Source organism: Cataglyphis hispanica, chromosome 7, assembly GCF_021464435.1.
Source record: "Cataglyphis hispanica isolate Lineage 1 chromosome 7, ULB_Chis1_1.0, whole genome shotgun sequence".
NCBI classification, from domain to species: Eukaryota; Metazoa; Arthropoda; class Insecta; order Hymenoptera; family Formicidae; genus Cataglyphis; species Cataglyphis hispanica.
Window position 1 is genome coordinate 2,342,298 of NC_065960.1, and position 15,552 is coordinate 2,357,849.

Genomic DNA, 15,552 nt, shown 5'->3' on the forward strand with positions numbered 1-15,552 from the left:
TTATTTCTCTCTTTTATTCTGTGCCTGCAAAATAATTTCAATTTGACAGTTAAATAACAACGTCAATCAAATTAAGAATAATACGATATTGTTAAATTTTATGTAATGTACGTAAAACTACAAACTTTTGCAATTAGAATTGACATTTAATAATAAGAGAAAGAGAAAAAAAAACCAAAAAAAGAGAGAGAAGAAAAAAAACTGTCTAGAAATAAGAAGAATTAATAAAAATAAGTATTATGAATTTTCAAGTTGCAGGAATATATAATAAATATAATAAAATTTTAGACAAAAGAGAAAACATTTTTCTCGCTTATAATATTTATTTCTAAAATAAAAAATTCACGTTTTTAACATTTTTTAATCATATCAAAAGATAATGCACCATTCAATGTAAATTTTTCAGCAAGCTTTGAATAAATAATGCAATTCATTATTCCCATACGTTGGGACAACAGAATAGAAGCGCATGAAAACACGATTATGAAGCAAATTCCGAAGTCTGGGATGGTGTATCGCTTCGAGCGCTATACCGGCAGTTAAACTACGTTCAAACAAACATCTTGGTATTCTTTGAGCCGTCATCTATTGATTATGCAACGCGAAATCGAGTTTCGAGCTTCTTTTTTCACCGATGCGAAAGGGTAGAATCCGTGCGGGAGGATGAAAGAGGGGAGGGTGAAAAAGGAGAGAAACCGCGCGGAAAACGGTTAGTAATTCCCGTGCTCTCTCTCCCGATGTCCAATTAAATCTCTCGTGCTGGCGACTCCAATTAAGACTCTATTAAATATACACCCGTCGCGCGTGTATCGTCGTCAAAGCGAGATTCAAATGGCGCCGGTCGTTTTCTCCATCTCGCGTACATATTTGCTCCGAACAAACGCGATCTTGTCTCGTAATAAAGTGGACGTTAATTATCCGTACGGGATGTCTTATCGCGAATTAAGCAACGTACTTACTTATCGTCCCTTGGCATCTTTTCTGCCGCAAACTGTTTCAAGTGTTTTTCCTCTGTATCGATGTTATGGCTGATCGATGATATTATAAATTTAGACAATTTTAATAATTAATTTTAAATAAATCCAGATTTCTCTGCGAATTTTAGTGCGAATGAAAATAAAATTATGTACTTAGAAAGAGTGATTTTTAGACAAATGTCAAATTTGAAAGTGCTAAAAAAGTCAAGCCCTATATCCGCTAAAGCTGTGAAGCTTAAGACGAGTTTAATCATCTATGTAAATAAGGGACACTCTGGAGATATTAATTGCGTTTGCATTATATTGGCAACCATATTACCATTAAAGGACTTAGTCCACGGTACGCATATATAATCTAATGTCATCCGCTGATTGCTTCGGAATTCGGGTCACGATGTGATATCCACCGCGTGCAATTTGCGCCCGAAGGCGCAATCACTTCCCTCGTACGACATTACTCGAGTTTATATATATATATACGATATAAATGTAATTTCACCTTAAATTTATATATATATATATATATATAAATTTTAAACTTAAATTGTAAACTTTTGAATCCATTTTAACGTTGGACGGCGATTTTTTCGTCATGCTGCGTTTACAAATTTTAACGCATAATTTGCAGTTAAATCATCAATTTTGCGTACGATTTATAGTTGTAAAAAAATATTATTGCGCTCAAAACTCGCGCGGCTGAATGCCGACAAAGCCATATATTACACACGCTACACGTTATATGTAAATTACATTCTGCAATAAAATTGGCATTAGAGCGATGATTTGTCGGGGCGAGTGTTTTAAATTTCTATCTCACCAAAACTTTTAGCAAAATTAACTCTTCCGCGGACGAGAGCCGTTTTGATCAGAAGCGCAGAATAATACCACTCGTTACTTACTCAATTCAATTATTAATCATTTTATACTGCGCGTGTCACGCGATAGCATCATTAAATTTGGATGACCCGATAATTCATTTCTAGACGCGGAAGAGCCGCTCTAGTACTATCTCCCTACCCTCACATAAAAAGAGAAACTTAATTATGACTTGAGTTCCCTGCGGCCATTGTACGAGGTACGCGAGGTACGTCGCGTGTAGCCATTATGCTAAAACCGATATAATTTAACGCGCGCCGCTCGAAAACGTTTCGTTAATGCAGAATACTTTATCCACGGGATAATTCTTCACAGAGAAGGAGTTGCATCTCGCTTGCCCGCTACAAGAGTGCGGAAAAAACATTATCGCGTTTACGTCGAGGTACACGTTATATACGGAGTGCGTTACGTGAATAAGATTTGGCTTAATGAACTAAAAACGATCCCCGAATAAAACTTGGCGCTCTTCATCAAAGTTGAGATACAAAAAAAAAAAAAATAAAATGTAAGTCGAAATAAATGACAAATTAATTAAATAGTGGGAAAAGGTCTTTTCAAAATTATACATGCGTTATTTCTACACGCGAGTAAGTCGTCGCTGTGTTGTTGTTTGCCAAAATAATTGTCACCGCTTATGGAGTTTGCTCGCGCGCACTTCCCCTCACTCTTCAGCCTTGTATTTTAAAGCGTTTCCTGCCTCTCGCTGTTTGCATTGAATTATGCCGGCTTTGCGACGGTGTCGTTGCACACGTATGTACGTATGTATGTAATACGCGGAGGGTAAATACGCGAGAAGAAAAGACGGAATATACAGAGAGGCACCCTCGCCTCTGAATCTCGCGCGATCTTGCGTTTAAATGAGCGACACGAGAGCGCATGTGGTGGCGAATGTAACGCCGGATGTGATGCGCGTTGATATTTCCCCTCTAAATCCGCGTAAATCATCGCAAGCGACCGCTTTTTCCACTTGGACACGCGCCTCCACGCATATTAGATGCGCCTTTACATAAATTCTCATATAATGCGGAGGAGATACAAAAGCAGAGGAAAATGAAAGGAAAAAGAATAAATGGAGGGGAAGAAGGAGAAATTAGGACAGTATTTCTCTCACGTGTTCTACGCATATACACGTGTGAAATATCAAAGTACAGATACATGTCGAAAGATGCAGTAAATAAAATGAGAAGAAAAGGATGCTCTCTGTAGATAATATAAAAAAAGATTTGCGAAAAGATAGTTTTTTTTTTTTTTATATATACAAATCTACTTCAAGGATTTCAGTTAAGCGGTGATACCTGATTGCGAACATCGATGCAACCAATGTTTCGAACAGATTTTCCTACAAAATTGCATCTTCCTAGAAACTACCACTTCGATCATATCATCTGGGAAGCGATGTACCGAAGACAACGAAGAAAAAGGGGGAGGGAGAAGGATGATGGCTCGATAAGAGAGTGCGGTGCCGTGTCGGCTGCATTGTTTCTTGCCGACGTTGCAGCGCGGCTGCATCGGCGGCTCTGCAGATTGCACTTAGCGTTTTTGCCGAGTTTCTTCCTCTCCCCCTCCCTCGTTCTCACCGCAAAAATAAGTTGACCCCCAACTCGGTTCGTCTTCTCTTCCTCTTCCTTTTCCTCTCGCTCTCCCGTTGCTTTATCCTTTTCGCTTTCATCCCCGTCGTCTCATCGAGCGGCGAGAGGAGCCGCAGGGGTCCAATAAAAGCCCATCCCTTCAACTTTCTTCCGCGGATCTCCGCGAGTTGGGAGGGGAGTTCGAGAGAAACGGAGAGAGAAAAACGAGGGTAAATTTTAGAATGTGTTTAAGAAGAGGAAGGAGAGGTTGAGGGAGGGGAGAGAAAAACGAGTGGAGGGGGGAGGAAAAGACGGAGAGAAGCGCGATATAAAGGCGATGCTCTCGATTCATCGCGTTTCGAGAGCAACACATCGACAGAATTTAATATCGAGCAACGAAAGTTTAATTAGCCGGAAGTTAAGAAGTCGCGACTCGGCGGAATTCGCTCCGACAGACAGATAGATAGACAGACAGATGAGCGCCGAAGCGATATCGCGCCGCGTACTCGCCGCGATGGCGGAGTGTAAAAAGAGGGCAGAGAGAGAGAGAGAGAGAGAGAGAGAGAAGCGCTCAAGAAACGTCGTCACTGTAGAACGTAATGAAGATTTCTCTCAATGGCGTTTAACTCGACCGGATTATATGCGGATTTGAAGAGAAAAATTTAATTAAAACTTCAGAAAGATATTTCTCTTACACATACATGCGCACATACATAAGCAAAGATTTGACGCAACATAAATTCAAGAAGAATGATAGACACGGAACATTCTTTATCTACTCTTATCGAAGATTATAGAATATCGCGACAGCATGTTTTTAAATTAAATTTAAATTTTGATAAATATTTTAATTAAATTAAATCTAATTGAATTTGTATGACCACACGTTGTGTGTGATTAGATATTTAATGCACTGTAAATTTATGTTATAAATGCCAAAGTTTTATTACACGCCCGACACGCTAAAATAATAAAAAAATATAGTAATACGTAAGCAAGAAATATTTTAGAGTTTAAAATTGTACTAGGATCGAGGTTCTAATTAGAAATCTATTTTTTAACGTGCTAATTGTACTCTCAATTGCAATTAATCGAAGCAATGTTTTTAAACAATCAATAATTTATAAAACGATAATTTATCTACAATTCAATTAAAAAGACTATCGAAAATAACTTACCACATCAAAATAGATTTTTAAACTAATATAAAAAAAAATCACAAGTATTGAGTATAAAATGTGTATAGAGAATTTATATATAAATTCCATCTCTTGTATCATGTGCCATTATATTTCAACATTCATCGTTTTCAATTGCTTGAAAAGTTACGAGATTTTTACACAATATATAAAAATATAAATATTAAAATTATTTTTAGCAAAATATCGAATAGATAGATAAATGTTTCTTTCTCTCTGCGTCTTCAATTTTAATTGTAAGTTTGAACTTTACGAGGAATTATATTCAATCTTATTGATATATGCACACGCTATTTTTTTATTATTTTCTCGTTACACATATTGTTTAGCTTGAATAGATTTTCTACCGCGAGATACAATAAATTTTCTTCTTTTCCCCGCAAATCAAACTCGAGAAACTTATGCTTTAGAGACCCGTCATCTCTGTTTGGAACGCGTTTATTTGGCTCGCAGAATTTTTCGGAATATTCCGCGTAAGAGTACGGATCGTAAATAAAAGGGAATCGCGCAAGTTTCACGTACCTAGTGGCGGGCTGTTCTAGGTTGCAATGTAAATTACATTCAGGATTTTGTTTAGTGTCTCCAAGTTGGAGAAAAGCGTCAATCTAGCCGCGCATACTCTCTTTATCGCCCTCTCTCTCTCTCTCTCTCTCTCTCTTTCTTCTTGTTATACCGATGCAAAAAGACCATCTTGCGAGAGAATGAGATCACATTCACCGGCAAAGGCGGGGAAGATGCTAAATTCACCGGGAACTATTCGGCCGTCGAACTAATTTAGCGCTCGGTTTAACAGGATCGCGCCCGATCTGTCCTTGACTTGTTCCACTGTGATGCGAATCGCCGCCATAAAGGAGCCGCCCCTTTCCAACTATCTCGATATGACTCTCGTCCTATCTTGCCGGCAAACTTTCGGCCCCGGATCGACCAACTATCGTCGATAGTTAGACCTTGGTGCGCTTTCTTCGTTACGTTAAATTGCACGCCTCGTCTGCTTAATGAGAATTTTGTCGTTAATCTTACTCTTAATGTTCTTCTCGGAATTCTGGCAATGCGTCCGATATACAGGAAAAAAGTCAGCCGTGATTTTTTTGGGGGTTTGGAACTTTCGTCTAAAAGTCGAATTGGAAGCAGTTGGAGAAAGTCCAGAGCGAGCTTAATTAATACACGTCCGAGCGCAAAATGCTTTCCTTTTTTGAGCGACATTTTCGTATGTGTCCTGCGTTAAATTAGTAGATTAGTCTCGTATCCTGCTCGGTTGGCTGCACGTCGATTAATGTTACCTTGGTAACCGGCAATCTTACTTCAAAATATTATATCAGGCGCAGCAAAAGGGAATGAAATATATATTTTTAAATATAAAAAATAGATTTTAAAAATTAAACTTTAAGCCATTTTGAGCAGGCGAAACGCGAGCCTCTTCTTGAATTTCCTCGCGTACAGATTTCTCTTTGACAGAGAAATAAATAAATGGTTTTGGATCAATTTAAAAAAAGTGAAAAAGCCACGCAAGACGAAACGCCTGCGCTATTAAACATTATAAAGTATCGGATGTTGGCAAAGACTGGATATTAAATTCCTTCCACTTATCGTTTGGCAAACAATCCATTTCGCAAACATTCTCGAATGTCGCTTCGCAGACCCATTTCTCCCCTTTCCCCTTCTCCCTTCCCTCCTGCCATAAAAACGTCCATACTTAAAAGCAAGGTAAGCTTAAAAATCACTAAGAGACATCAATCGATATCACGTCGCATTCGATCGATGAATTAGGGGCAACTTTTGTCGCGTGGCTTTAAAAAATTCAGTTCTAAATGATCAGCGTGCGATCACAGCTGCATACCCAGCTCTTTTTTTTTAATGGATGCCACTATTTCTCGCCTAAAAGGCCGCGCTTCCCTAAAATGCGGCGGCGAAGTGTTATAACTCCGACGTGTCGCTGGCACGAAAGGCAACTGGCAGAGGTGAGGGGTAGAAAGAGAGGATAGAGAAGGATCGCGAAAAATATGGGGGCGGATAATGGCGGCATAGATGATAGCAAAAAGAGAGAGAGAAAGAGAGACGAGAGGACGCTGAACCGCGAAAATAAGACACTGACGCCTCGACAAAGCGGCGCTCAGACTTTCTCGCTGCAATTCGCCGCCAATTTTTATGGCGGCATTTAAAAAATATTCCCGTAGAAATTAATTTTTAAATGAAAAACTTCTCGGTTCGACTTGTATGCCATAATAAATATGATATAAATCAATATATGTATATTATATTGTTTTATATTAAAATAAGATATTAATTTAAAATAAAATTATAAATTTAAAAACAAATTAATTTTTCACAATAAATACATATTAAAAATATATATTACTAATTTTTAATTAACAATCATACTAACGATAATATCCCCCCGTGAGTCCATAATAAAAAATATCTACCTGTAAATATTACTTGGGGATTACAGAAATAAACCTATTACATAAAAAAAAAAAATAGTATTTATAATAAAAATCTGACATTATCTAAATAGAAAATAAAAATAGACATGTAACCGATAATGTACGTACGTTTTATAATGAAAAATTAGGATAGAGCAAGCGATACTGTTTGCATCTCTGGAATTTTCTGTAACTCACGTCCGCGCGATATCTCTCAACTTTCTTCAATGCACAAAGGTTAATTTAACGGCAAGTGACGTCGATCGAGGAAGCGAACAATATACTCGTCCGACGCTCCCTTTGCCATCTTATCGGTTTCAGCGCGGCCGACCGAAATAGACAAGACGGTGCACTCTCTCATCATTAGCCTTCCATTGTTCCGTAGTCTCATCCACGTTCGACCCATTTTATGCCTTATCAGTCAGCATCTCTCCGACGCGTTGGGTGAAGTGCGCCGACGAAACTACCGAGTTCTCTCATGACAAGATCGTTCGTGTGCGAGGCGAAACTACCGAGTTTCCCCGTGACAAGATCGTCAGACGCTCTTTGTATCGTCTCTCTGAGCGGTTTCTGCAAGCGTAGTATGTCGCAACTGATTTTTATTAAAAATTAAAGATAAGCGACACAATAAGCCACTTGCATCGTACATTAATCAGGTGTATATTAATGCAAAAATATTATACGGTATATTTAATTATAAAATATGAATGATGAGGTGATAGAAATTTCCTCCTATTTATTATAAAATTATAAATATAAATGTTAAAAAATCTCGAAAATGAAAAAGACAAATAAAATTTTCTCAGTTAAACTTGTATGGCATGATAAATATGATATATAAATCAATATAATGTATAATATAATATAACATTAATCGATATTTTCTATCGATAACTTTATGCATTATATTAAAATAAAATTTTAATATGAAATAAAAGTTTTAAATTTTAAATACAATAAAATTTTAATATAAAATATAAAACTTTATAATAAAATTAAAATATCTCATACATTAATATTAAATAATAGTCAATTGTTCGTAAAAATTGGAAAAAGTTTTATTTAAATGCCTTCAATCTGTCGGTGCGCAGCCTGCCTCTTCGAACACTAAGCATATTTTCGACCATGTCAGGTCGGCAGACAGAAATATCGTCGGCGAACGTTTCGGCCATTAGCATTTCGGACACTCATGATTTATTCATGAGGAAAGCGCCACGTGTAGCAGTGCCGAGGAGGGAGGGAGGAGGGGGGGGGGACTTCCAAGAGGGAACTGCACCTTGACGAAGGGGTTTGGGAAGGCATGCGGCGAACGTGCAACAATGCATCATGATTCGCTATGCAAAAGGGGCACGCGCGCGTGAGAGAGAATCTTGTATAAACGCGCCCGCGTGTTTAAGTAAATACATAAAACACGGGGAATATCCCCGCGCGGTCGGTCATCCCCGAGAAATGCTACGGATGAACGGCCGCTCACGTACCGGGGTGGATCGCAATTATGCCGCTGCTCTCGGAGTTTCAACTCCAAACACGTGAAACGTAACGGGCATAACGGATTAGCGGGATATAAGAGAATGTTTATGTATGGACCGTGAGCGTCGCGGATAAGTGTTAGTGCGCGCCATTCGCACCCTCTTTAGCATTTTCAGGTGAGAAAAATATTCGGTTTAAAATGTTGAAAAAGAGAAAAAGAAAGAAAAAAAAAAAAATATGAAGCCGCGTGAAATGTTAAATTTTTTATATCCCAAAAATGTAGAATGAAATGTAGAACATATAAAAAGCAGCTGGCGTTAAGAAAGCTTTCAAAGCTACGATAATTTTAATGTAGATCATATATGGAGTGCCTCTTAATTTCACGCATCATTGCTCTTCAGAGTATTCATGAGAACTACTACAATTACTTTCGACATGTTAATTACTGCATCATCAACGTCTCATTATTATTCAGACAGTTCCTTACATGCCTGCTGTTAACTTCGAATCTTCCTTTCTCTTCAACTTTGCGGCATTCTCGGCACTTGCGTGATATCAAAAGCATTCGCAGAATCCCGGACTTCTACTCGAGGAAGTTCGACTGACGAACGTACGTTCTGCGAGAACTTACCGGTAACTACGAGCCTGGCGTACGAAGAACTTTCCACGGTGTCACCGGTGACGTGGTGAACGGTGCGGCATCGATAGGTCGAGTGGGCATCAGCGGGAGCCACGGAAAAGACGAGTAGCTCTCCGGTGGGCAGCATGTGGTGTTTCTCACCTGCGGGTAAAAACAGTAACCGTATCAGCGACGTAAAGCTCAATAAAGGATATGCAGAATATTTTGTAATGTTAATTTTTTTTTTTATTATTTTAGCCTCCACTGTTTCTTCATTGAAAAAATTTTTGAAAATGTATCGTTTCCAAGCTATTTCACTTTTTAATATTTCAATGCAGTACATTTGCATACTGTTTTTCTTTTATTCTTTGTATAAAACTGTTAATAATTCTGTTATAATTAAAAATCTAATATATTTAAATTTTTTAAATAAACTATTTCAAAAAATGTTTTAAGTTGACGTAAAATCGATATATGCATCTAGGAGACACCGCATACATATATATTCCACATTTTAATAATTTTGGGAAGATAATTAAAAAGTAAAAATTTGAAAATAGTATTTAAAAAAAAAAAATATTCTTAAATCCATCACAATTTATTTCTCTAAAATACGAATTTTACGAAACACTCAGTATGAAACACTCGATGAGTCGCTTTTTCATTCCTTCTCTCTCTCTCATATTCTGACCTGTCGTCTTCGTCAAGCTTCCATTAATATGGAAATTTCTTTAATGGAAAAGCGCGCGCGAAAATGACCGGTTATAAAAGTCGCGTCGCGAGAAACAATAATAGCTGCATAAAAATGATTCGCGACTAGATTCTCACATAACGAACAACTATCTCCGTTTAAGCGAGTGTCTGTCTAAAATGTACGATCGGGAGCGCATGGCGAATCGGAACGGCAAAAAGAAGCCGTATCTCGACACGAGATCGAGAATCAATATTCGTAAAAAAAAAAAATCGAACGGAACCGCTGAATGATGACAGCATGCCTGCTAGCACACCCGGTGGCTTAAAACCGATGGGTGGTTGGTTAAAAAAAAAACGAGAAAAAAAATTAGCACCTCTCGAATGAATTCCACTAGCGACCGTTGTTGCACGTGCCTTCTGTTATATAAGCGAATCAAATTTTACAAAAAAAATGATGTAAAGAGGATTTTTTTTTTTATAAATAGAGATACTTTAATCTCTCCGTCAAAGTGTGTAATAGTATTATATTCTGATCGGATTTACGATTTACGAAAACAGATTTCGTTATTTAAGTTTTTCCCTAATACATTTTCAATTTCAATTATATGTTATTATTACTATATTAATGATGCAAATATGCATATATGTAAGCTATTTTTAATACAGATTATAAGAAACAATATGCGAAACAACTCACATATTACTGCAATAATGAATACGTTTCAATAAATAATTGGATAATCAATGATCCGTGTATAAAACACAAATACACGCAAAACGAAAATATATAAATATAATATAAATAGCATTATTATATTTAATAAATAAATGGGATATCCGTGGCAAAATACAGATACAATGGCTTGTTGCTCAAATTATCATTAATAGTTTGAAAAATCCGTATCAAATTATCCAAGCAGGTATTTATTCAGCACTCATACATATTTAAAGTAGGATTATTAATTTATGGATTACATTCATCATGGCCGCAAAATTCATGTACAATTAAGGAAATAAAGAAATTATTTTTATTTTAAAAATTATTTTTTATTTTACCATACTATTAATTAATAACATCTCATACAAATATATCGTCCTTCCAAATGACGTTCATTCTGAGCAAAATTTTCACTTCAGAGAATTTTCAATTGAAAAATGTGCTCGTGTGCGGTAGAGCATCGCAAAAAGCAATTTATAAGCGTAATAACTATCGATTAATAGAGCAATTACGCGCGACATTAAACATAATTAATAATCAAAATATCATAAAACTGCGTTAATTATTCCGTAATTTGTATTTACGAATAATCGAAGAAATTGCGCGGTGCGTAGCAACGAGAGAGGCGTAATAATGAATTAATTTCCTGTCAGACGGTCGGCCGATCGATAGAACACACGGTCGGAGTTGGATTCAGGTACGCCGACATTCAATACTCTCGACGTTGAATGAGCGTTAATCAAACCCCGTAGGAATTTAATGGATCTGCGCGAAAGAGGGGCCGGCTCTTCGAAAGTCCTTCCGATGCGTTTTTAGTTATTTTTCGAAACGATGATCGTATACCGGCGACCACTTCATTTCTTGATTATTCCATCGATATCCCGCGCTCTTGATATTCTGCATTACGCGAATTAATCAAAGCGGACAACGCTTCGTTATATCGGGAGAAATTTTAATTTTCCTCAATAAACAATGCGCGGAATGTGGAGATTTTTCGATATACATTTTATTTGTATAATACTTTACAAGATGAAAGGATATGAAAAATTTTTATTACACTGCCCTTCTCTCAGCTATTTCATTTAATCCTACGCATACAAAATTATTTTAAAGATGCAATAATCTTAATATTTTTTATTAAAATGCGTAAGAAAGACGCCCGCGCAATTCTTATCAACACATAAACATTGTATATAGTTTTCATTCTATCTATGCAATAAATGTTTCATTATTAAATAACACAAAATTAATTTATTTCGCTAAGAAAAATCCTACATTAAATATGTATTAAAAAAATACGATGCAAATCTCACATCTGTTCATTACACATTATTTAAAGATAGTATCTATATGATTCAATGCGAACGAAACGCATAACGTGGAACGATTTAAAAACCCAAGTAAAATCTCTCATGCTGCATACACGGACGAAAACGTAATAAATGAGAGCCTCGTCCAATCATTTTTTTTCCCCCGGAGGCCGGAAAGTTACCGAGACGACCGCGATTATTCGCGTTTTTTCCCGACCGCTCGCGACGAGATATATATCATTGGAGGGAGCAGCGAGCGTTTTCCGCGCCCGTAAGCATTTCGGCCGAGGTACGCGGCGGGACGCGCGACTCCGTGGAAAATGCATCGCGCGAAAATATCTCGGGCTCTCTCTCCTCTTTTTCTTCCCTCTGTTTCCCTCCCGAATACGTATATACGCGACGTACAAACGAGCGCATCTTGCGCCGCGCGCGCGCCGATACGGTGCGCGTCCCCGCAATGTCAATATTTCGTTGTTTGCGCGCATCGCACGTCGCGTCGTGCACTTTATTCCGTAGAAGGAAATTGCGCGGAATTCCAGCCGCGTTGAAATGCGCCGAGCGGAAGGGGGTGCGAGCAGGAATGCACGTAAGTCTGGGCTACCTTAAGGTCGGCTCGTGCGGTGTGCAACGGCGGTGCATACCGACTGCATACGGCGATGAAATGCCGGGGCCGTATTGCCGCCCCCACCCCCTACCCCCTCCGCAAAGGAGGTAAGAGAAATAGGCATCCACGGTTAAGGAAAGAAAGAGGGTGGCAGGGGGGAGGGCGATAAATCGATCCTAATAAAAATAACTTGGGAGATTCTCCGGCGTTTTGTCCCTTCATTGTGCGCCCTCTCCTCCCTCCCCCCCCCCTCCTCCTACCGGGATGATTACGCGACGATCGTGCCGTCGTGAGGGAGAAATAGTTGGCATATTTAGACAGGTGGGTTCAAAGTTCGCGTTATAGTATATAGGGAATGTCAGGAAATTTATTTCATACCTCTGTTTATATATAATATAATTCGCGGTAAAAAGGTAATCGGAAAATTAAATTAACACACGCGTCTACGCTATATTTATAATGTTCTGTTTTTATTTTGGCGAAATATAATAAGATAAAAAGTTTAACCAAACTCTCTTATTTTTATGTAAAATATAAAAATAAATATAGTTATTACAAATTAGTTATTGGAGATATAGGAGCGTTCTTTATATTTTGTCATTTTAGAAAATTTATGTATAAGATGATTTTATACATATATTAATATTAAAGTAATATAAATATTTAAATGTTTTCAGATATTTATATGTTCTGTCTATGATTCGTAGAAAATATCATAAAATAACTTATTTTCATATTTATTATACATATTTAGACTTTAGTGTTGGTAAAAAGTCTGTGTACGTATATATCGTGCAGCGTCTGATCAAACGCCGATATAAACTACTAGCTTTTTTCTTCAATTCAAAAGAATAAGTTCTGAGAGAAATAAATAAAGTAATATATAATATAAATTTTAAAAATTAATTCATCTTATTATTAAACAATTAAAAGTATCATTAATTATTAAAAATTAATAAATATCTATTTTTACGATCATATTTTTTATTTGTCTTATTACTCTACTGTTCGACCGATCTGTAAGCCAAGTTTTTACTATAATTTTACAAAAGATGTCTTCATAAATATATATAAACCTATATAAATATTAATAAATAATCTTCTCTTTAATAAAAAAATTCATACGCGGACATAAAGCTACAAGATCTCTACAAGTAATACTAATTAAATTAGTACTGTTCACACAACTGGAGAAGCAACCTATCGAAAAGGCGGAGGAAGAGAAGATTCGTGACTGATTGAAATCTCTCTCAGGGAAGACTTTGCCTCGAAATTCATGCGTGAATGTCATTTGGCGCTAATAAGAGTAATGGATCGAGAGTTCGCGAATCACCAATGAATGCCGACGGCGTCATCCTATTTGGCTGATGGGAGCAGCAGTCAGATTTATCTGACAGAGGAAGCTCAGCGAGTATTTCTGCGCGTCACGCGAAATAATACGTATGCGAATGTAGATGCGCCAGTACATAACGAGTTCCTCGAAGGGGGGGACGAGGACCAAACAAAACAAGAAACTGTCGGCGATTTAATCAACGTATTGTAGAGCCCGAGGATCTCTCGAATCTGGAACGTGCGAACCGATACATATGATGGAACATCAAGGATGAGGATACACGTCACGAACGATACTGTCGATGCTTTTTAATCCGCGGATTGTCGAACGAACACGCCGAAATCAATTCTCTTTCGCTGTTTAAAAATGCTGATCATTTTTGTCGAGACGCTGGATTGTAACAATTTCTTTGAACGCGCGCGAGTTTGTAAATACGATATAAAGAAAAATTGCAATTCTAGATTTTGATATTAAAATCGTTCCATTGATAATAATTTTTCCGATATAATTGCTTAATATTTATTATTTTGTGCAAAATATATGCGACATGTGATTGGACAAAGTTGCTCGTAGATACGGTATTGTAATGTAAACGATAAGAGAAATTACGATGGACAGTGTGATAATCAAAGTGACTAATTATACACAGATCGTAATTGAAATTCTAATTCGACAATCCCTATTGCCCGTGTGAATTCAATATTAACCTTGTCGTAATAGAATTTTAGGATGAAAGGGATTAATGATTACTCTATTTCATACTCTATTTCAGGTATCTGCATGCCAAGATGCTGAAGCTTTTGCAGATTTATCGATAAGATAATTTGACCAATTATTCCAACAATTTTATAATTATTTAAGAAATAATATCCGATATAGTTATAAATACTTAAATTAAAATTATAAATAATTTTGCGCGATAAAGTTATTTTGCATGTGCAGATGTATTCAATTTAAGTATTTAAAGAATCAAAATGCATTTTGAAATATTTTTGACTGTACATACATTTTAAGATTTCGGAGACGGATTTTGATTATCACTTTAATTTACGAGATATTTTAATCGAAAGAGTATAACAGTATAATTGACAGATAAATTCTGTATATAAAGAAAAGTAGTAGTGCTGGACAATGAATAATGACGTGAATCTAGTCAAAGCCAGTCTGTCATTATTTTTACTTGGAGATGCGTCTCTTGAAAACGCGATATATAGAGGACAGTGTCAGACGCGAAGATTTCGACAATCCTGAAGAAAGACACGGCAATGCAAGATACAAAATTACAATTTCCTTCGTAATGGCGATCTCAGTGTGAGTGATACGAATGATTTATGTATATATGGATTATTACCGAAATATATCTCGCGCTAGATTTATTCCGACCGTGAGTGAATTTCTCTCTGGAGTATCGTGTGTACAAAACACGGATTCGTGGATTTTAAAGAAAGTTCGTTTCATTCCCACATGAATCGTTTGTCACTAGCGAAAACTGTGGTAAGTCGACCTCGAGTTCGCGAAAATTGCGTTATTCCGGTGATCTTTGTCAAAGCGCAGCTTCACATTTCTTACGATATATAAAATTCTTACGATGTATAAAATTAATTATAACATATAGAATGACAAAAAAATATTTTTTTTTTGCGATCGTACATTTACATTTATATATTTTCATCAAAAAACATTAAAATTAAATAACACAAATTAAAACACTTAACAAAATGAAAGAAATATTTATTCAAATAATGCTTGCTTTTGTAATAAA

General features: G+C 36.7%; 1 protein-coding gene across 5 annotated transcripts in view; it reads right to left on the minus strand.

The window, feature by feature from the left end:
* The window catches only part of LOC126851196 (cell adhesion molecule Dscam2-like), a 137,884-nt gene that overhangs the window by 47,906 nt on the left and 74,426 nt on the right, over positions 1 to 15,552 (minus strand). For all 5 annotated transcript variants that reach the window (XM_050594890.1, XM_050594891.1, XM_050594893.1 and 2 more), the window contains one exon: positions 9,145 to 9,294. In XM_050594890.1, coding sequence (XP_050450847.1) covers positions 9,145 to 9,294 — 150 coding nt within the window. The remainder of the gene's footprint in view (positions 1 to 9,144; positions 9,295 to 15,552) is intronic.